Source organism: Herpailurus yagouaroundi, unplaced genomic scaffold, assembly GCF_014898765.1.
Source record: "Herpailurus yagouaroundi ecotype Mexico unplaced genomic scaffold, PumYag 160, whole genome shotgun sequence".
Lineage (NCBI taxonomy): Eukaryota > Metazoa > Chordata > Mammalia > Carnivora > Felidae > Herpailurus > Herpailurus yagouaroundi.
Genome location: NW_024412401.1, coordinates 25,595,210 through 25,617,840, shown reverse-complemented (window position 1 = coordinate 25,617,840; position 22,631 = coordinate 25,595,210). Strand labels below are relative to the sequence as shown.

General features: G+C 35.4%; 1 protein-coding gene across 1 annotated transcript in view; it reads right to left on the bottom strand.

Moving 5' to 3' along the window:
• The window catches only part of STX17 (syntaxin 17), a 65,635-nt gene that overhangs the window by 28,725 nt on the left and 14,279 nt on the right, over positions 1 to 22,631 (bottom strand). The window contains exon 3 of the mRNA XM_040481816.1: positions 16,363 to 16,428. Coding sequence (XP_040337750.1) covers positions 16,363 to 16,428 — 66 coding nt within the window. The remainder of the gene's footprint in view (positions 1 to 16,362; positions 16,429 to 22,631) is intronic.

The following is a 22,631-nucleotide window of genomic DNA, read 5'->3' as shown; positions in this document are numbered from 1 at the left end:
TGTTTATAATCATACTGGTAATAATAGTAACTTGAGGATTTTAAATATATGTATAAAATTAAAATATATAAAAATAGCATTTAATTTGGGGGGCACACAAACAACTAAAATATTCCAAGGTACCTGTATAATCTATATTGTTTATGGATGTTGTAATTTCCAGTAAAAGAGTATATAATTCCAAAACCAACAAGAACAGTTGGATCAATAAAAAATACAAGAAAGTGAAAATGGAGATGAAAAAGAACACAAAATACATGGAAGAAGTAGAAAGCAAACAAGAGAGTATAAGTTTTAAACCTAAATACATCAATAATTACATAAAACATAAATGGAATAAATGTTCCAGTTAAAAGATAAAAATTTTCAGACTGGAAAATATATTTAAATACATCTAAAACATATAGGCAGTTCAAAGTAAAAGGATAAAAAAATAAACCCTGTACAGCTGAACAACCTTGAACAATATAGGTTTGAATCTATAGATTGAATAAATTAGAATAAATTTGAAAAAGATTTTTTGTTTTGGTGGAGCTTGACAAGCGGATTCTCAAATGTATGTGGAATTGCAAGGGAGCCTGGGTGGCTCAGTCAGTTGAGCATCCAACTGCTGACTTCAGCTTAGGTCATGATCTTGCGGTTCGTGAGATCCAGCCCCACACAAGGCTCTGCATTGACAGCATGGAGCCTGCTTGGGATTCTGTCTCTCCCCACCGCCCCCCCCCCACTCCCCTGCCCTCCCCCAGCTCGCGGGCACACACACACTGTTTCTCAAAATAAATAAACTTTTAAAAAAATGTATATGAAAGTGTATATACAGGGCTGAGACTAGCCTTGAAGAAGGTAGGAGAACTTCCTCTATTATATACTGACTGATTATAAAGCCACAGTAACTAAGACAGTGTGCTATTAGTTCAAGAATAGAGACAAATACACCGATGAAACAGATAGCCAAGAAGCAACCCAAACATATATGCACTGAATTCATAACAAAGGTTCCACCGCAGGGAAGCATGATCTTTCCAAAACTCAGTGCTTGGTCATTTGGTATGCCTGTGGGAAAACGATAAAACTGGACACACCACTTCACATCATACACAATAATCAACCAAATGGACTGCAGACCTAAATGTGAAAGGCAAAACAATAGAATATCTTTATGACATTAGGGTAGGAAATACTTCTTAAATGTGGCATAAGAAAGCAACAAGACAAAAATTGATAACCTTGACTATATTAAATTAAATGAACTTCTAAGTCATTGAAGAACACAACTAAGACAATGAAAAGGTTAACCACTGAGTGAAAGAAGATAAATGCAACAAATATACTGATAAAGTGGTCACAGGCAGAATAAAGAGCTCTTATAGAGAGTAAGAAAAAGACAAAAAACCCATAGAAATGTGGGCAAGAACCCAAAATGGGCACTTCTCATAATAAGTTACTCAATCTCATTTATAGTCAGGTAAATGTAAATTAAACCATAATTAACTACCCGCTAGAAAGCTAAAATTAAACTCTGACTTTACTGAATAGTGGTGAGGATGTGTAGACCACAGGAACTCACATTCATTGCTGGAAGGAGTGTAAAATTAGTACAACTATTTTGGAAAATAGTTTGGTACTATACTACAGTGAAAATAAGGATGCCCAATGTCCTAAAAATATACTCAACAGAAATGTATGCACATGTGTATCAGTAAAAATATACAAGAATGCTAATCACATTTGTAATAGAAACTGAAAACCCAAATGACCATCAACATATCATAGTATATATTTACCATACACTATGGTAAACTCATACAATGGACTACACACAATAATGAAAATGACTGAATACTGCTATAGGCAAGAACACAGATAAGTCTCAAGCTAGACACAAAAGACATATTCTGTTTAATTCAATTTATATAATGTTCAAGAATAGACTAAATTAATTTATAACTTAATGATACATTCTGGTGGTAAAATTATACAGAGAGACTAAGAAACAGTTACCATATAAATCAAGACAGTAATTACTTTTGGTGGGAGAAAGGTGATTGTTATAGGGAAGAGACTACGAGGGGTTTCTAGGATGCTGGCAATTTTCTATTTTTGATCTGAGTAGTAGTTACTTGAGTGTTCCCAGTATAACAATTTGTTTAGGTGTATATTTATGTTGTATGCATGGCACACGTTATATTTCACAGTAAAAAGTTTTAGTAACATTTTTAGAAAAGCACATTATATTAACCTGATGGTCAATTAAATTAAGGATAGAAACAAGTCAAGTTTGAAAGCATTTGGGTAGGAGTAAAAATGAGTATCAATCTCACTGTGGAAGTATATTGCCAACCATCTTCCTGGATAAAAGATAAATTCATTCATTTGACTAGATTGTGATTTACCTAATTTCTTTACCATTGTATCCTCAAGGCTATATGTGATCCCTCATATACGCTTTGATTCAATAAACATAGTAAATGAATGAATTCTTTCTTAATATTTTCCACAAAGGGCAAAGCAGTAGTCCAACAACAACAGAGATCTCCAACTATCAAGAATGTAAATTAGTTCCCTAGGAATGCATAATATAAGTCACTAAGCATATGAAACGTATCATCTTTCATTAGCTGGAAGAAATAATGAACGGAACCACTTTTTTGGAATTAATTCTGACATACAAGGATAAAATAGTGAAGTGGGAATGAAACGCATGAGAAAATGCAACCATGCCATCTTGGAGCTCTTAATAGTTAAAAAAGAATAATGGAAACACTGATACTTTAGGGAACTGAATCAAGTTTTTCTGGAGAAAATAGTTGTGTGATGCCACAGAAATTATATTGTGATAGGAAGATCTTTTTTTGAAAGAGAGAGTTTCTAAAAGGTGATATCCTGACACTAGAAACAAAAAAGCTAATCTGATAAGAAAGAAAAGAGGTATCTGAAGAATCCAATATGGTTGTATATGGTGTGCTATGGTAAGTTCAGAATTTTAAGAGACCTGTTTTTAAAAAAAAAGAAAAAGAAAGGCATGTGAACAAGGATGAATACAAAAGAGTGATCTGAAACAAGGAGAATCATGTAAGTAAAGTAGGAGCCCAGAATGAGCGGAGGCTGATGAAAAATGTTAAGAACAATAAAAAGGATTTAAAAAATACATGTAGAGCAAGAACAAGAAAGGAGGATTAGGTCTACCGCTTAGGGCAGATGGTATAATGTTAACAGATGATGCAGAAAAAGCAGAGCTACCAAACTCCTATTTTGCTTTTGATTCTCTATTAAGAAGATATATTCAAAATTGAAAGGGGCATAAGAAACATGCTCAAAGGAAACTTGAAACATCTTACTATAAGAATCTAGACAGGCTTCATGAAGGAAGTGAGATTTGAGCTTACCCTAAAGAACACTAGGAAAACAGAACATACTAAATAGACTAGACTGGGGAAAGACAGAGGTGGAGGACAAGGATAGAAGTCTTCTAAATACCACACTTCATCAATTTTAAGACACAATATCTTTCCCACATTCCAACATCTCTGAAATTGGAATGCACCTTAAAACAGATTCAAAAAAGCACAATGTGCCATTCTCTGGCAGCACTTTTTCTTTCTTGGAGGTACACAAAACAATGGTGTGTCTTACAACAGATGGTACTTTAGATTTAATTTCCTCCTTCAGGTTCTATAGGACCTATGCTAATCAGAGTAGAGGTCAAAAATCCTAAATCCTGATTATTAAGCTCATAAATATTTCAAGGCAAAACTAAAACTTAAATTCAATTCAAGCTCAAAATAATCTGCAATAATTTACCTTCTAATAGCATTCATTTTGGAATCTACTGTATCCTCTTTTCCATTCCCTACCAAGCCTTGACTCTCTTTAATCTTTTCTTCTCTAAGTTCTGTCTACTATCCTCACTTCCCTTTCTTCCCCCCCTCATCCCCTCTTTTCTATTGCTTCTCCCTTTCAAAATCTCTTAAAAATTTAAAAAGTACATAGCTCAACTGTTCCATATTTCTGACAGTAAAATTATGAAAGTCAAGTTTTACTCCTAGAAGTTCCATGGCTGATTTTATTTATTTATTCATTCATTTATTTATTTATTTATTTATTTATTTATTTATTTATTTATTTTCATCACCTACAGAACTAGCATAGACTCTCTGTAGAGCAGTATCTTTCTAAATGTGGTCTGAAATCTACTATCTCAGAATCTCTAAGGTGAGTCCCAGAAATCTGTGTTCTCAACAAGTTCTGTATCACCACTGCTATGGAGACTAGGTTGATCAAGTTTCTTCTACAGAATCCAAGTTAATGTTCTTCAGTGAATTATTACAGTAGTAAAATTTCCAACTTTTTAACTTAATTCCAAAATTTGATCACAAAATCTTTCTTAATGCTGATGTTTTCTTATCCCACAGAAGAAAACTAGTAAACTTATTCCACTTGCAGTTTCAAAACATAATAATAGACTTCTGCTTCTGCAGAGTGTGCAGAAGAGAGCACTGAAGTACTAGAGAGAGCTGCATAGAAAGAGAATCCTGCACATATGCAGGGGTACAATCCTTAAGTATGTAGCAGAGAAATGATCAGAATATGTATGTGGGAAAACTACTTGAGGCTAGGAGAAAAAAATCATCCAAAAAGATTAGAGGGAACAGTGCCTAGTACTCAAAGCTTTAAACAGTGTCTGTTCCCATCAGCTAAACTGGAAAAACTCTGAATTCCCTAGGCAGTGGGTAGAGCACTCAGAAAGGTTTTACTGCAATAGTGGGGAAATAATTAGCCCTAGACTGAGCACTGTTCCAATGAAGCCTAATAAATCATAAAAGTTAGACCCAAAAGAATCAAACTGTTTCCAAGTATTTTAACTGTATTCCAGAACAAAGCTCAGTAAGATTTACAGGAACATAAAAATATCTAGCACTCAAAAAAAAAAAAAAAAAATCTAGCACTCCGCCAAGTAAAGACCTCCCAATCAAATATCACCAGACACACAAAGAAATAGGAAAATATGACCTAAAATGAGGAGAATAATCACTTGATTGAAACTGACCCAGAATTGACATAGATATTAGAATTAGCAGAGAAGGATATTAAAAGTTATTATAACTGTATTTAATATGTTTAAAAAGTTAAGGAGAGACATGAAAAATATAAAGAGAGGGGCGCCTGGGTGGCGCAGTCGGTTAAGCGTCCGACTTCAGCCAGGTCACGATCTCGCGGTCCGTGAGTTCGAGCCCCACGTCGGGCTCTGGGCTGATGGCTCAGAGCCTGGAGCCTGTTTCCGATTCTGTGTCTCCCTCTCTCTCTGCCCCTCCCCTGTTCATGCTCTGTCTCTCTCTGTCCCAAAAATAAATAAACGTTGAAAAAAAATAAAAAAATAAAGAGAGACCCAAATCAGGGTGCCTGTCTGGCTCAGTTGGTAGAACATGTGACTCTTGATCTCAGGGTCATGAATTCAAGCCCCATGTAGGGTGTGGAGCCTATTTAATTAAAATAAAAAAAGGAAGGAAGGAAGGAAGGAAGGAAGGAAGGAAGGAAGGAAGGAAGGAAGGAAGGAAGAAGGGGGTTAGGAAGGAACCCAAATCAAAGTTCTAGAGTTGAAAACTACAATGTGTGTGATGAAAAATGCACTGAATGTATTAACAGCAGATTGGACACCGCTGCTGCTCAGACTAGTAAACACGAAGCATGAAGGCACAGAAATAAAACTAGCCAAAATGAAACACAAAGAGAAAGAGGAATCCAAAAAATTGTAAGATAACTTCAAGAAGCCTAATATACGTGTAATTGGAGTCTCTGAAGAAGAGAGATGGGAGGGGACAGAAAACATATGAAGGAATATGGCCACAAATTTTTCAAATTGGATGCAAACTATAAACCTAGAGATCCAAGACACTCTACAAATTGAGAGCACAAGAAATGTGAAGAAAATGTCACACAAGCTCATCATGATCAAAGTATTCAGAGCCACTGATAAAGGGAAAATTGTAAAAGCAGCCAGAGAATAAAGACATACTACATACTGAGAACAAAAATAAGAATGAAACAGATTTCTTATTGCAAAAAAATGCAAGTGAAAAAAAGTGAAAACACCTCTAAGGTACTGAAATAAAAAAGTTAGTATAGAATCTTATATACAGCAAAATTCCTTTTAAAAACAAAGGCCAAATAAAGGCTTTTTATACATACAAAAGCAGAACTCTTCATCACCAGCAGAACTGTGCTCCAAAAATGTTAAAGGAAATTTTTTAGGCAAAAGGAAAATTATACCAGATGGAAATATGGTTATATACAAATGCATTAAGTACACCAGAAATAGAAATGCCATTATATAAGTTTTTTTCCCCTTAATATCTAAATCACTTGAAAAAGATAATTGAGAGTTTACATTATGGAGTATATAACATATATATAAGTAAACATACAACAACAATTATATAAAGACTGGAGGGGAGAAATAAAGGTATATTTAAGTTTCTTAAACATGTGAAATAGTATAATATCACTTAAAGATAAACTGTAATAAGATGTATACTATAAACCCTAAAGCAACCACTAAAATAACAAAACCAAAAGGTATAGTTAGCATGACAAAGACATACAATGAAATAAAAAATAATTCAAAATAAAACAGAAACATCATTAATCAAATAAAAATTAAAATCACAGTGAGATACCACTAGAGATCTATTATAATGGCTAAAATTAATAAGACTAACCATATCAAGTGTTGACAATGATATGGAAGAATATGAAATAGTACAACCATCTCATAAAACAGCTTGGCAGTTTCAAATAATTAAGGAATAAAAACTATATGATCCAGCTATTCCCATTCATAAGTATTTATCCAAGAGAAACAAAATCCTTTGTTCATACAAAGTCCTGTACGCAAATGTTCACAGCAGCTTTATTTGTAATAACCTCAAACTGGAAATAACCCAAATGTCCATCACAAATGAACAGATAAACAAGCTGCGGTATATTTATACAACAGAATACCTACTCAACAGTGAAGAGGAATGAAATACTGATACACATTGTAACAATGAACAAACCCCCAAAATATTTATGCAGAGTGAAGGAAGCTGGACAGAAAAAGAAGTTCATATTTTATGATTCTATTTATATAAAATTCTAGGAAATCCAAACTACTGCACAGTGGCAGAAAGCAGGTCAGTGGTTGCTGGGGTATCCAGGGTGTGTGTGTGTGTGTGTGTGTGTGTGTGTGTGTGTGTGTGTAGAATGGGAAGGGGTGCAAAGGGATGTGGGAGGGAGAATCCAGAAGGAGAGTTATAATGGGGTTTGAAGGAACTTTCTGGGGCAATGGATATATTCACTATTTTGACTGTAGTGACAGTGTCATGGTATACACATATGTCAAAACTTATCAAATTATGCACTTTATTGTATATCAATTAACACCTCAAGAAAATTGTTTAGGGCGAAAAAGCAGAAAGAAAATGCAAAACAATGGATTATTTATGTATAGCCACATGCACAGAAATGATAAATACTTGGTGCCTGGCTGGCTTGGTCAGGGGAGTGTACAACTCTTGACCTTGGGGGGGTTGGAGTTCAGGCCCCATGCTGGGTGTAGAGCTTACTTAAAAAAAATAAAAAATAATGAAAAACTAAAAAGAAAAAAGAAATGATAAATACTTAAATCAGGAGAAAAGATTTCCTTCAGATGAAGATAGGAACCAGGAAAATGCAACCAAGGAAAAAGGAACCAAGGAAAGGTACACAAGGGATTTCAATGGTATTTCTAAAATTTTCTTTTAAAAAAGGAACAGGGGCACCTGGGTAGCTCGGTCGGTTAAGTGACCAACTCTTGATTCAGATCAGGTCATGATCTCATGGTTCATGAGTTCAAGCCTCACATGAGGCTCTGCACTGACAGTACACAACTTGCTTAGGATTCTCTCTCTCCCTCTCTGCCTCTCTGCCCTACTCCCTCCCTCCCCCTCTCTCAAAATAAATAAACTTTAAAAAATTTTTAAAAAGAAGAAATAGCAACAAAATGTTACTATGTTACTTTGACAAAGTAGTGACAAAATGTTACTTTGACAAAGTTGGGTGATGAGTACATAAGTGTTACACTATTTTTAGTATTTTCTATATTTCATATGTTTGAAGTTGTGTGTGTGTGTGTGTGTGTGTGTGATTTGTCAAAAAATTATTTCATCATTAGGTTGATGTCAAGTAGTTCCTAATTCCTATGCCAAGCATGTAAGTTCAGAATCATTTACTAGGGCTACAAAGAGAGTAGGTAAAAAGCTAACATATTAGGTCTCTGCCATTCTATACAAAATTGTTTACACATGTATCTGCATTTTTCTAAAAAGTAAACCAACGGTATCTTGATTATTACATTAGCCATCTAACTGGTACTCTTATATCCATCCTTGCTCCCTTAGAATCTATCCTTTTCATGATAGTTAAGGTGATCTTTTAAAGTTGTATCAGGTCATCATCTGCTCAGATCCTTCCAAACATTTCTACCCAACTTCAAATTATCATATTCTGCAAGGCCTTCCATCATCAGACTGATCGGAGCTGATCTCCCTGATCTCACCTCCTATATTCTTCTCACACCAGCCACACTGACCTCCTCACTATCCCCTTGAATATTCCACACATCCTCTCATCTCCGTCTTCCCACTTGATTTCCTATTACCCAAGGTTTATATTTTAACTTCCTTCAAGTCTCTGCTCAGATGTCATCAGAATCTTTCCACAACCACCGTATACATAAGTTCATGACCTTCTGTGATTTTTTGTTCCCTTTAAACTGCTTTACTTTTATTTCACGGTACTTATAACCATCTTTTTTTTTTTTAACGTTTATTTATTTTTGAGACAGAGAGAGACAGAGCATGAACAAGGGAGGGTCAGAGAAAGAGGGAGACACAGAATCCAAAACAGGCTCCAGGCTCTGAGCTGTCAACACAGAGCCCGACGTGGGGCTCGAACTCACGGACCGTGAGATCATGACCTGAGCCGAAGTCGGACGCTTAACCGACTGAGCCACCCAGGTGCCCCAACCATCTAAATATTACAGTTTATTAGAGGTGCCTGGGTGGCTCAGTTGGGTAAGCATCTGACTTCAGCTCAGGTCATGATCCCGTGGTTCAGGAGTTTGAACCCTGCATCAGGCTCTCTGCTGTCAGTGCAGAGCCCACTCAGATCCTCTGTCCACCTCCCTCCTCTTACAAAAATAAATAAATGTTTAGTAAATAAGTAAATATTATATATTTATTTTAAAAATTATGTCTCTACTTTTTCCACTCACCATCCCAGAATATAAGTTCAAGGACAACAAGATTTTTCTTGTTTTGCTCACAGCTATATCCTCAGTGTCTAGACTAGTATCTAGAACATAGTGAAAGTTCAAATGTTTCTGCTCTTCTAATAATAATCAGACCAGAAAGGCTATTATTATGCCAAGTTTTGAAAATTTACAGCAATATCCACAAGTTAGACAAATGGGGCTACAGTCAATGAAGTAAGTTTAAAAACAACAAAGCATACTAACTCAGTAATTAAGAAGCTTGTGGTATGCAAGTAGTAAACTGAAAACTATGGCCAAACTCTCAGGAAAATGAAGGTGACATATCTCTCTCTTTAGCTCTATAACTAAATTTAATAACTAGTTATGGCTTTCCCCTCCTTCTTTCAGAAATATCCTGAAGTTTCTGTCTAAAGATTAAAAGATATGTTTAAACATATACTTATCTATACTGATCATTGTAAAAAGTAATTATTCTGAGTTAATTGAAATTCTGAAAAATGGCTAATTATGTATTTAATGATTAAAAGAGTGGCTATGCATATATTTGCCTTTGTTAAATATTGATTTAAGGATTCCTAATGTGTTTTTACGACATGTAATTTTGAGAGCAAATTGTGTACAGCTAAAAACATTTGGTATCATAATAATCTGATTTCCTTACAAACACAGAGCTCAAGTCCACTGGTAAACATTTAAACAACTTAGAGTAAATACATTCTAGACATCTCATTTATTATTAAAAGCTCCAGAGTCATAACTGTTTAATTATAATAAGTCTGGACTATTCATGTTTTACCTAACTACTACACAACTTTACACTTATTTCAACATCAAAAGGCACCAAAAAGAACATATACATAGCTTTAAATATATTAACTGAACCACCAAAAGCAATAAAACTCAAACAAGAAAAGGGTCTCCATTCATTTACTCAACACATATCTAATGAGGATCTACTATACAGGTATTAAGTGCAGCACTCCACTTTCTATCCACCTGAGTTAATATTAATTCCAGATTGGATTCCTGCACTAACACTTATTAAGACCTTGTGCACCTGGGGCGCCTGGGTGGCGCAGTCGGTTAAGCGTCCGACTTCAGCCAGGTCACGATCTCGCGGTCCGGGAGTTCGAGCCCCGCGTCAGGCTCTGAGCTGATGGCTCAGAGCCTGGAGCCTGTTTCCGATTCTGTGTCTCCCTCTCTCTCTGCCCCTCCCCCATTCATGCTCTGTCTCTCTCTGTCCCAAAAATAAATAAATGTTGAAAAAAAAGAGACCTTGTGCACTTAATACACTAAGTTTCTCTATTCTTCAGCCTTCTTTATCTAAAAAAATGAGGATAACACCCCTTACCCAGCATCCAGACAACTGGCGCTGTATCACTTACTGATCTCTATAGTATATTTGACAATTAATTATAGATTGACTTACTTCTCTTACTAAAGCCTTAAGCTATTATTTACATATTTTATTTAATTTTTTATGAATTCCCACCTACGTAAGTTTCTTCAAAGCAGAAACTGTGATATATTTTTCATAATCCTCTATCACCAGCTAGTATTATATGTTAAGTACCTGGGGAGGGTAGCAGGGAAAACTAAGCTTCTTAAAATAACACATTTTGGGGGCACCTGGGTGGCTCAGCTGGTTAAGCGTCCGACTTCAGCTCAGGTCATGATCTCATGGTTCGTGAGTTCGAGCCTCACGTCAAGCTCTGTGCTGACAGCTTGGAGCCTGGAGCCTGCTTCTAATTCTGTCTCCCTCTCTCTCTGCCCCTCCCCTGCTCATGCGTGCGCACTCTCTCTCAAGAATAAACATTAAAAATTTAAAAAAAATAAAATAAAATATACATTTTGCACTTTTATATGACAAGCCAAACAAAATGGGGAAAAGTGAAGCAATTACAATGTGTTTTAAATTAAACTAACAAAAAGCCAACACTCATGTTTAGCTTCATCTAGCAGCTAAATGTGAAAGCATGAAATCGAGCTTATTCCCATTCCTCTTACTAACTGAATACCTACTATATGACAGGGGCTGCGTAAGCACTTGGTACACATGATTAACAATCGTTATAATCATCCTGGAATACAGCAGAATGAATGAGATTTTACTTTCTGAAAAAACATTATGTATAAATTAAGAATTATTTTGCAGAGGGATCTGTTGTTATTTATAAGATCTTTTTCTAAAAAGTAAATTTGAACGAGCTTATTTATAACCATTTCTTGTAATAACTAGAAAGCTGGACTGACTAAAAAACAAAACAAAGCAAAACACAAGAAATCAAAGCAAGAAAGAAATCAGGAAAAAGGGGTAATCTTACAAGAGAAGAAAAATATTACTCAAAAAAATAAACTATAAATAGAAAGCCCAAAGGGATTTAGACTGTTCAAACAAGAGAACTTAAAGATAATCAGCAACAGATCTATGAATGAAAATTAATTATATTCCTATATACACCATCACGGTAGAAAGCATAATTAAAAAGAAGGACAACATTTAAACCTCTCCCAAACACACACACACTGTAAAACTGTAAAGTACTTAAGAATAGATAAGTGAAATAGATAAACAAAATAACTATAAGCCCTGTATTCCAGTCATTTGTTGCTGCATAACAAATTCATCCAAAACTTAAGGATCTAAAACCACCATCTGATTTTGCTAACCATTTTGCAGACCAGAAATTAAGGACATCCTCAGTCGGGCAGTTCTCACTCGGAGTCACCCATGTGGTTGAGTCAGGCACCCGCTGAGGCTATAGTCATCCGAAAGCTCTAATGTCTGAGATGGCTCACACACGTGTGGCTGGCACTTGAGGCTGCAAGTTCCTAACAGCTCAGCTGTGGCTGTGGCTATCTCCCACAAGGGGATCTCAGGATAGCTGGACATTTCACATGATGCTGAGGTTTCCGCAGAGCAAGCACCCTCAGAGAACCAGGGGAATCTATCTCACCTTTCTGACTTAGCCTCAGAAATCAGGCATTATTTCTGCCTCAGCCCAGATTCAACAGGAAGGGAATCAGACTCTACCTGCTGGTTGGGGAATAGCAAGGTCATTGTGTAAAATTCCAAACAGAATGGAAACATTTTGCAGGTATTTTTTAAAAGTATAATCTATCAGTATCTGTATGCAGAATATTAAAAAAGACACAAAAAGTGCAAGAACCTCCCATATTCATAGGTAGGAAACCTGGACATTGTAAACATGTCAATTTTCTCTAAATACATGGATAAAGCCAATGCAATTCCCAAATTCCCAACAAGATTGTGTATGGACTTTGACAAGCAGATTCCAAATCTTATATGGAAGACTAAAGGTATACGTATAGCCAAATCAGTCCTGAAAAGGAAGAGTAAGATGGAAACACTGTCCTACCAGATATCAAGCCTTATCATAATTAAGATGGTGTGGAACTTGATGGAGAAATAGACAAACTGACCAGTGGAACAGAAACACCAGAGACAGGGGTGCCTGGGTGGCTCAGTCAGTTGAGTCCGACTTCAGCTCAGGTCATGATCTCAAGGTTCATGGGTTTGAGTCCCACATTGGACTCTGTGCTGACAGCTCAGAGCCTGGAGCCTGCTTCAGATTCTGTGTCTCCCTCTCTCTCTGCCCCTCCCCCACTCATTCTGTCTGTCTGTCTCTCTCTCTCAAAAATAAACATTAAACATTTTTTTTTTACATAAAAAAACGACCAGAGACAGACTCATACATATATGGAATTGTGATATGTAAATAGCACTGCAGAAATCAGTTAATAGTGACAGAACTGGTTTTCCAAATGGAATAAAGGAGATTTATTTGTATCTACTTCATAGCACCAATTTCAGATGGATTCAAGACATAAGTGTTAAAAGTAAAACATTGAAAACATTCAATGGAAAATATAAGAAAATATATTCTTGATCTCAGGATAGAGAGTATTCCTTGAATAAGACACCCAAAGCAAGACCACAAAAGACTGACAAATTAGACTATGTTTAAATTAAGAATTCCTTTCCACAAAGACGCTATAATGAAAGTGAGCAGATAGTTCTTACTATACATAATAATGAGAAACTTATAAACTCTATAACTGTTCATGAAATTGTCCAAAAATCAGTTTTATACAAACTAGCCAAGAACTAGTCTATACACAAAATTCAGAGCATATATGAATAAAACTAAGCAAATACTTACATCTAAAAACAGTTTCAATCTCATTCTTTTTATGGCACACATAAATCTTTTGTGCCAGATGGAGGTCATTAATGGAGGTCAATATATTCTTTAATCAGTAAACACTCTGACCATAAGCACTGTCTCAAGAAAATAAGTGATTTTTACTAACATATTAAACAGTGAAGATGGCAAGAAATCCTAGTCATAATAATCTCATTGACATTTACGTGCTTAGCACCATTCAATAAACACTGAATCTTGACGAACAGCAGGTACTGTGATATACACAAATAGCAGAGACACAATCCCTGATCTTCAGGCTTATAATCTAGTTGGCAAGCAGTAAAATACATACATAGAGAGGTAGGTCAAATTTCTACTAGACCTCAAGTCAATCCGTTTTTCTCTATCTCCACTATCTCTGTAATCTCTCCTAAATGATCTCTTGCAATCATTTCATTCTATCCCAATCTATTCACTACACTGCAGCTACAGTAACCTTTTTGAAATCCAAGAAGATCAGAGATGCATTCTTTGGAAAAACAGACTTTAGATTCAGAAACACCCGGCACAGGGCTAAAAGAAGGTATTTATGTGAAAGCGTGTACTGAACAATGAAAGCCCAGCATCCTTCACCTACCCTGCTTTTATGACTGAAAAATAAGTGCCTACTTGCCCTGGGAGGAGGAGGAAGAGGAGAAGGATTCTTCTTTAGAAAACTGAACCAAAGCAAACCTCCAGCTACTGATGTCTGGAGGGTCATCCAAGGAAAATGCCATCATTTGCCAATTCTTGCAATTAAAGATTAAAAAAAAAAAAAGCAAAGAAAAAACACAGAGTAATAACATATTGAATAATCTAAATTTCCCAGAACTAAAGAACATAAATTTTTAGACTGAAAGAGTCCAACACAAAGCACATCATCATCAAATTTGAGAACACCAGGGATAAACAGACTACAAAAGCTTCCAAAGAGGGGAAAAAAAAATAGATCTCATACAAAAATTGAGAAATCAGACGATATCAGCTTCATTAAGAGCAACACTAAACTAGAGAACCCTCAAATCTGAAAGAATACCAGCTAGAATTCTATACCTATTGAAATTAGCAGTCACATGTGAGGGGAGAAAAGGGGTATATTTTAGACTCATAATAACTTAAAAATTTACCTCCGACGTAAATTTAGAGAGCTTATTTAGAGAGCTACTGAGAGATGTACTCCAACAAAACAATGGAGTAAACCAAAAATGAGGAAGACATGATACCCAGGAATACAGGGACCCAACACATAAGAGCAGCTGAAGGAAGTCCCAGAACAGCACCTGTGCAAGAAGCCTAGAAAGGAAATCCAGATTGGAACTGGGAAGAGGGCTACAGGAGGGAGTGTTCAGGATAAAGAATGGAAGTAGAATATTTGGACATATGAAAATTATTACTGATAGCACATAGCAAAGATGTGGAGCATTTAGAAAAAAATTACAAATACACAGAAAGCTAGGAAATAAAAAAAAAGACAAAAAGCAAAAACTATATTGTATTTCACTATTTGGCTTAGAAGAAAACAGTATTTTTATAATCAAAATAATAAAATAATGATCTATAATTTAACCAAAATTTATAATGTATGTATTTGTATAGGCGGAAAGAAAGTACCAGAGCTGGGCAGAAAGCTAGATCACCACCTATTATGGTAGGAAGAGGTAATGTCTGAACCTGATTAATTAAGAAATAGCATTCTCACATTATATTAAGGAATAAAGAGCTACATACCAGGGAAAATGGCCAAAAGGATTAAAAGTGGTTTCTTCCAAGTAGGACACAGAGATGGAGAAAGGTAAGGTAAAGCTTTTACTTTTATTTCACTTTTAACTATGTAAATATAGGACTTTTAAAAATTAAAAAAATTTTTTTACATTTATATTTATTTATTTTTGATATAGAGACAGAGCACAAGTGGGGAGGGGCAGAGAGAGAGAGAGGGAGACACAGAATCCAAAGCAGGCTCCAAGCTCTGAGCTGTCAGCACAGAGCCCCACGCGGGGCTCAAACTCATAAACCACGAGATCATGACCTGAGCCGAAGTCAGACACTTAACCGACTGAACCACCCAGGTGCCCCAGGATTTTTAAAAATTTAAATAATTAACATTTATTTATTAAAAAGACAATAACTGCAAAGAATACTTGTAATAAATACTATGTTACTGTAACAGTATCGTTTTGAAGTTCTCTTTTAAAAAAATTTGTTTTTAAGTTTATTTATTTTGAGAGACAGAGAGAGAGAAAAAAACGCATGTGTCAGGGAAGGAGCAGAGAGAAAGAGCAGGAGAGAGAACCCTGAGAAAGCTCCATGCTGACAGCACAGAGCCTGCTTGGGATTCTCTCTCCCACTCTCTGCCCCTCCCCCACTTGCACATGTGCACATTCTCTTAAGATAAATCAACTTTTTTTTTTTTTTTTAAAGACAACACATAATATATGCAGGGGACATGAACAGGTGATTTACAAAAGAAATATTACTATCCAAGACGCATATGAAAAAAACTTTTACCATTCAAAGCAATAAAAACTCCAGATTAGAACAACAAAAGCAACATTATTTTAACTTACTAGTAGGCAAAATTTTGAGAAACTGATAATACTAATGTTCATAAGGTTTTTGGAAAATGCGTTGATTTTGAGTATAAGTTGATACTTTGTTCCTGGAGAAAATTTTGGTATTATGAATCAAAATCTTAAAAATATGTATGACATTTGATTCAGTGACTCCTGTTAAAAATGCACCCTTAAAGAAATAGTTACAAATATACATAAAAAGATTCAGCCACAAGACTATTTAGTTTAGCAAAATATTCTTAAGACTGTCTTTCATATTGATTTACTAGAAACAATGTAATAGACTTACCTGAACTGTACGGCCTGCGTTGATATGCTCTTCATGCAACTTATCCCAGATTCGGCACCTTTGATACTACATAAAAGAGAGGAAAGGTACTGAATTCTTGTTTAATCACTAAACTGATTATTTCTACTTATCCACAAAAATCCCCACTCACCTACCCAAACTTAAATATACCAGCTAAGAGTTATGGACTTTATAGTTGCAGTTAATGGTTCAATGACAATACAAGTAGGAAATTTTCAAAAACATTACACACAAAATTCTGGCAAATGGTAAAACAAATAAAAATCACTAGATACAATTCATTTTACTGAAGAAAAAAACAAAAAAACCAGTGTACTTTGTCTTAAAAATTCTTTGGAGATGAAAAAATAAAGAATGAGAATGTAAAAGTGTGAAAAATAAAAAGATTAAGGGTACTCATCAGATAGTCTCACTATTCATGAAGAATTTTAAAAGTTTGTCAATGATAGTGTCAACTGTTAAAAACCAAAATCTGACCTTGAGAAAAAGTTACATCGATAGTGCAGACTAGAAAGGATACAAAAATGAGAATGAACATTTAATATACATGCTTCAGTTTTTATCAAGACAATTGTTTAGTTTTCAGAGTTTCACCGAAGAAACTTTATGCGTATGATAATGGCAAATTTTTCATCTGACAGGAACCACAGCAAAATGTGGTAACATTACAGCACAATACTTACATAGCATATAAACATCAACATCAAACATCACATATTATTTTTGGTTGAAATGAAAAATCCAAATAATATGTTAGCAGTTGTGAATAATGACATTAAACATATTTCTGTTATACTACAACACTAAAAGAAAAAAAAAATCCAATGTAGAAATACAATGAAAGGACAGAAACATGAAAATGTCCCATATATGCATGAAAGGTGTAACAGATTACAAAAGAGCACTAAAAAAGTTTCTAGGGCAATTTCATATTCCTTCTTCTGCATATTCTTTAAATTTGGCAGTGAATAATGCAGCAAAAAGCTCTTTAGATACTCCTAAATGTTTTTTTACCTCATCTAAGAACTAAACAATAACTACTAAGCTTAAAAATAATATAGAAAATATATTCACCAAACAAATTTAAAACCACTATCAAACTACTTTCATTTATAAGAAAAATTAAACTGATACCATCAGATCTGGTATGAATGCTCTTCTATTTATTTCCCCAGGTTTTAAAACTTTTAATTTGTATTAAAGGCTCTTTTAGATAATGTTATTGTATTAATAAAAAGATGAGAAGAGAAGCCAAAAATAGGGGTGCCTGGATGGCTCAGTTAAGTGTCTGACTCCTGGTTCCAGCTCAGATATGATCTCATGGTTCATGAGTTTGAGCTTCGCATTGGGCTCTGGGCTGGCAGCACAGAGCCTGCTTGGGATCCTCTCTCTCCCTCTTTCTCTCTACCCTCCTCTACTAGTCATGCTGTCTCTGTCTCAAAAATAAATAAACTTAAAAAGTAAGTCAAAAATACATGTTTGAAAATAAGTCACTTTTATTTATTTATATGATTATTTTTAACATATATTTATTTTTGAGAGAGTGCGAGCAGGGGAGGGGCAGAGAGAGAGGGAGACAGAATCTGAAGCAGGCTTCAGGCTCTGAGCGACGGTCAGCACAGAGCTCGATGTGGGGCTTGAACTCACAAGCCATGAGCTCATGACCTGAGCCAACTGAGCCACCCAGGCACCCCTGAAAATAAGACAATTTACTACTATTTTTTAATGTTTATTTATTTTTGAGAGAGACAGAGACAGAATGTGAGTGGGTTGGGGCAGAGAGGGAGGCACAGAATCCGAAGCAGGCTCCAGGCTCTGAGCTGTCAGCACAGAGCCCGATGCGGGGCTCACACTCACGAGACGTGAGATCATGGCATGAGCCGAAGTCGCACGCTCAACCGACTGAGCCACCCAGGCACCCCAAAAAATAACCCACTTTTAAATTTATTACTCAACACTAATCTGTCCTGATATTTTAAGAAAAATTAATGTTAAGGAAACAGAGTTAAGAATTTTTGGAGGCCATGGCTGCTAGAATTCATGGACCAGAGTATCAGAGAGGAGAGAGCTGCATGTGAAGAGACAGTTGCAATGGGAGGAGATGACTACACTGAGAGAGACAGCTCCAGAGACCTGCAGGTTCTCCTTTTGAGTCTTCAGGCAAGTATAAGTCAGCACATTCACACAAGGAAAACTACCTGAGGTCAGAAAAAGAACCACTGAAAAGTTTCTTTTTCCTCTGGTGGACTAATTTCCAGAGATCACACAGCCAGAAGCAGTGCATGTGAGCCCCAAGTCAGAATGGAGTGGGAAAACCTTGCAATAAACTGCACATCGGGTATGGTACTCCAAAGTGTTGCCCTTCATGGGGAAAAATTCACCCTGGAAGAAAGAATATTTTAATCCTTCATGATAAAGCTTCAAAGAATGACTCAAAAGGGTCAAACTGCCCCCCAAATAACTGTGTCTCACACATCTTAAAGCTCAAAAATACTTGAAGTTTAAAATGTTCAGTATCCAACAAGGTAAAGTTCATCATGTCCAGCATCCAGTAAACAATTACCATGCATACAAAAGAGCAAGAAAAATGAATCAATATAAACAGACTCATATGATAGAGATAATGAAATTAATAGACAAGGATATTAGAAATTATGATATTAGATAAATGAATAAAGATGTGGTATATATACAGTGGAATATTACTCAGCCATAAAAATAAAATCTTGCCAGTAGCAATGACATGGATGGATCTAGAGGATATAATACCAAGTGAAATAAGTCAGAGAAAGACATACACCATATGTCACTCATATGTGGAATTTAAGAAACGAAACAAAGAAAAACAGAGACAAAAAAAAATATTAAATATGGAGAACAAACTGGTGGTTTCCAGAGGATGGGTGAAATAGGTGAAGAGGATTAAGAGTATATTTACTGGGATGAACACCAAGTAATGTATAGAATTGTTGAATCATTATTTTGTACAACTGAAACTAATGTAACACTGGAGATTAATCATACTTGAATTAAAAAAAAAAATGACAGGGCACCTTGGTGGCTCAGTCGGTTAACAGTCAGACTCGATTTCAGTTCAGGTCATGATCTCATGATTCGTGAGACTGAGCCCCACATTGGGCTCTGCACTGAAGCATGGAGACTGCTTGGGATTCTCTCTCTCCCTCTCTCTCTGCCCCTACCCTGTGTGCACATGCTCAATCTCTTTCTGTCTCTCAAAATAAATAAATGAATATTTAAAACAAAAGAATGACTATTTGTGTGAGGTTTGTAAACTTGGGCAAATCAGTAACTTGGACCTCAGTTCACTTTTCTATAAAAAGAGCAGGTTGAATTAAGTCATCATTAAATTTATTTCAGTTTTAAAATTTTATAGTTTTAGGGTTTATCTGTTCATATATATAAAATATTCATGACCATGTAAAAAATTCATTATAATAATACTTTATGAGTAGAGAGAGGGGAAACTGAGAGAAAGCAACGTTGCTTCCAGGGCCAAAAGAAAAATGTGGGCTTAGGCTGTAGAATACTTTCACACCAGAGGAAGCCCTTGTAACAGTCCAGGTGGTTATCATTACCTTTTCTCTCTAAGCCTACTCCCATTTTTTGGCTAATATTTTCCACCCACTATTTCATGAAACACTTCCATGGTGCAAGGCATTGGGTTTCTAGGACAAAACAGCAAAGACTTCTTACATTATTCCCTCAAGCCTTTACTAAAACATATATCCAGTAGGCAATGCATTAAGATATTTACCATGAATAACAGGCAATTAAAGTAACTGCAGAAACAGACTCATAAATACAGAGAACAAACTGGTGGTTGCCAGAGGAGAGGGGGTAGGGTAAGGGGCAAAACAGGTGAAGAGGATTAAGAGGCACAAACTCCCAGTTATAAAATAAATAAGTCATAGGGATGAAAAGTACAGCATACGGAATATAGTAAATAATACTGTAATAGTATTATAATAACATTGTATGGTAACATTGTATGGTGGCTACACTTAGGGTGAGTGTTGAGTAACATACAAAACTGTTGAATCAATATGTAGCATACCTGAAACTAATATAACATTGTATGTCAATTACACTGCAATAAAAATTTTAATGTTTTTAACTAATACAAATAAGTAACTACAAAAAAAGTTATGTAGTTCCTGTGTTCAAGAAAGAAGAAAATATGAGCACACTAAGACATGAAAGATATTTTTAAAAATTTAATTCCTAGAGTTAAAAAAGTCATCTGAAATGAAAAATGCAGTGGATGGGATTAATAGCAGATAAGACAATGCAAAGAAAAGAAGAGCAATAGAAACAATCCAAAATAAAGCACAGGAAGAAAAAAGATGGACAATAAATGAACAGGGCATCAGCAGGTCTTGGGCCAACTGAAGGCATCATAGTAATTGCACTCCCAAGAGAAAAGAGAGACGGCAGAAAAAATATTTGAAAAATGAATAACCAAAGCTTTTCAAAACTTGATAAAAACTATAAATCCGTAAGACCTGAGAAACTCCAGAAATGCCAGAAATATGAAAAATGAAGAAAACTATAATACACATGACAATAAAATTTCTTAAAATAAATGATAGAAAAGTCATAAAAGCAGCCACAGACAAAAGGCACATAAAGTACAAATGAACAAAGACAAGAATGACAGAAAACTTTTGAGAAACAATGCAAGCCAGAGAACAACGGAGCAACATCTTGAAAACAATCTAAAACGTAACATGGAATTCTATACCCAGAGAAATATTTTTTTTAACGAAAGCAAAATAGGGGCACCTGGGTGGCTCAGTTGGTTGAGCATCCAACTGGCTGGGGTCATGATCTCACATTTCATGAGTTTGAGCCCAGCATGGGGCTCTGTGCTGACAGCTGTCTGTCTGTCTGTCTGTCTCTGCCCCTCCCCCACTCACGCTCTGTCTCTCTCTCTCAAAAACAAAGGGGAAAAAAAAAGAAAAGAAAGGAAAATAAAGACCTTTTTTCCAACATAAAAAAATTGACAGTGTTCATCACTAGCAGACCTGTACTGCAATAAAAAGGAAGTCCTTCAGGCTGATGGAAAAATGATACCAGAGAGAAACCTGGCTCTACACAAAATAATGAGCACTGAAAATGGTAAATATATAGGTAAATATAAAACATTTTTTCTTATGTCTAAAATCTCTTTGGAAGGTAACTGTTTAAAACAAAAATAACAATGTATTGTGGGGCTAATATACACAGAAGCAAAATATATGACAATAATACTATAAAGATCATGAGACAGGAAATAGAAGTATATTGTTATGAGGTTCTTATAATATACATGAAGTGATTTATATATATATGTGTGTGTTTGTGTGTGTGTGTGTGTGTGTGTATATATACACACACATATATAATTATTTGAAGGTAGACTGTGAAAAGTTAAAGATGGATACTTTGAATTATGAAACAAGCACTAAAACCCAGAAATAAAAACAAAGAGGTATAACTAATAAGCTAACAAAAGAGAAAAATGGAATTTCTAAAAAAACATGCAATTAATCCAAAAGGGAGTAAAAAGAAAAAGGGGACAAAGAACAGATGGGGCAAACATACAAAAATAGCAAGATGGTAGATGTAAAGACAACCATTTGACAAATGTCTATTCATTATAAAAACTCTCACCAAACTAAAAATAGAAGTTAATGTCCTCAACCTGATAGAGGCATCTATGTAAACGCTACAGTTAATATCATGCTTAGTGGTAAAAGGCTATTCCTTAATACTGGGAACAAAATAAGGAGGTCTGATCTTACCACTCCTATTCAACATCACACCAGAGGCCCTAGCCAGTGCAGGAAGGAAGGACACAGTCGGAGAAAGAAGAAATAAAATAGTTTGTCTTCACAGGTGACATAATTGTCAACACAGAAAATATCAAACACTGTAACAGAAATGCTGCATAATATTAGCAGACAGCCCAATGATCGAAAGCCATAAACTGAATATTACTCATGTAATGAAGATAAATAATGATACCTACCCCATAGTGAAAAATAATTCATTGTGCCTACAAAATATCAAAAATAACACCCCCCAAAACAAAGCACAAAGCCTACCTCCCAGGGGTGTGAATCTCCTAATGCATTATTACCATTTGCTCACGTGTCAAGCAAGCTGTAGAAGAGATTAGTGTCTTAGGTGGAGGTTGAACTAAAGGACCTTATCTCTTATAACAATAAAATTCTTTAAAAATTTTT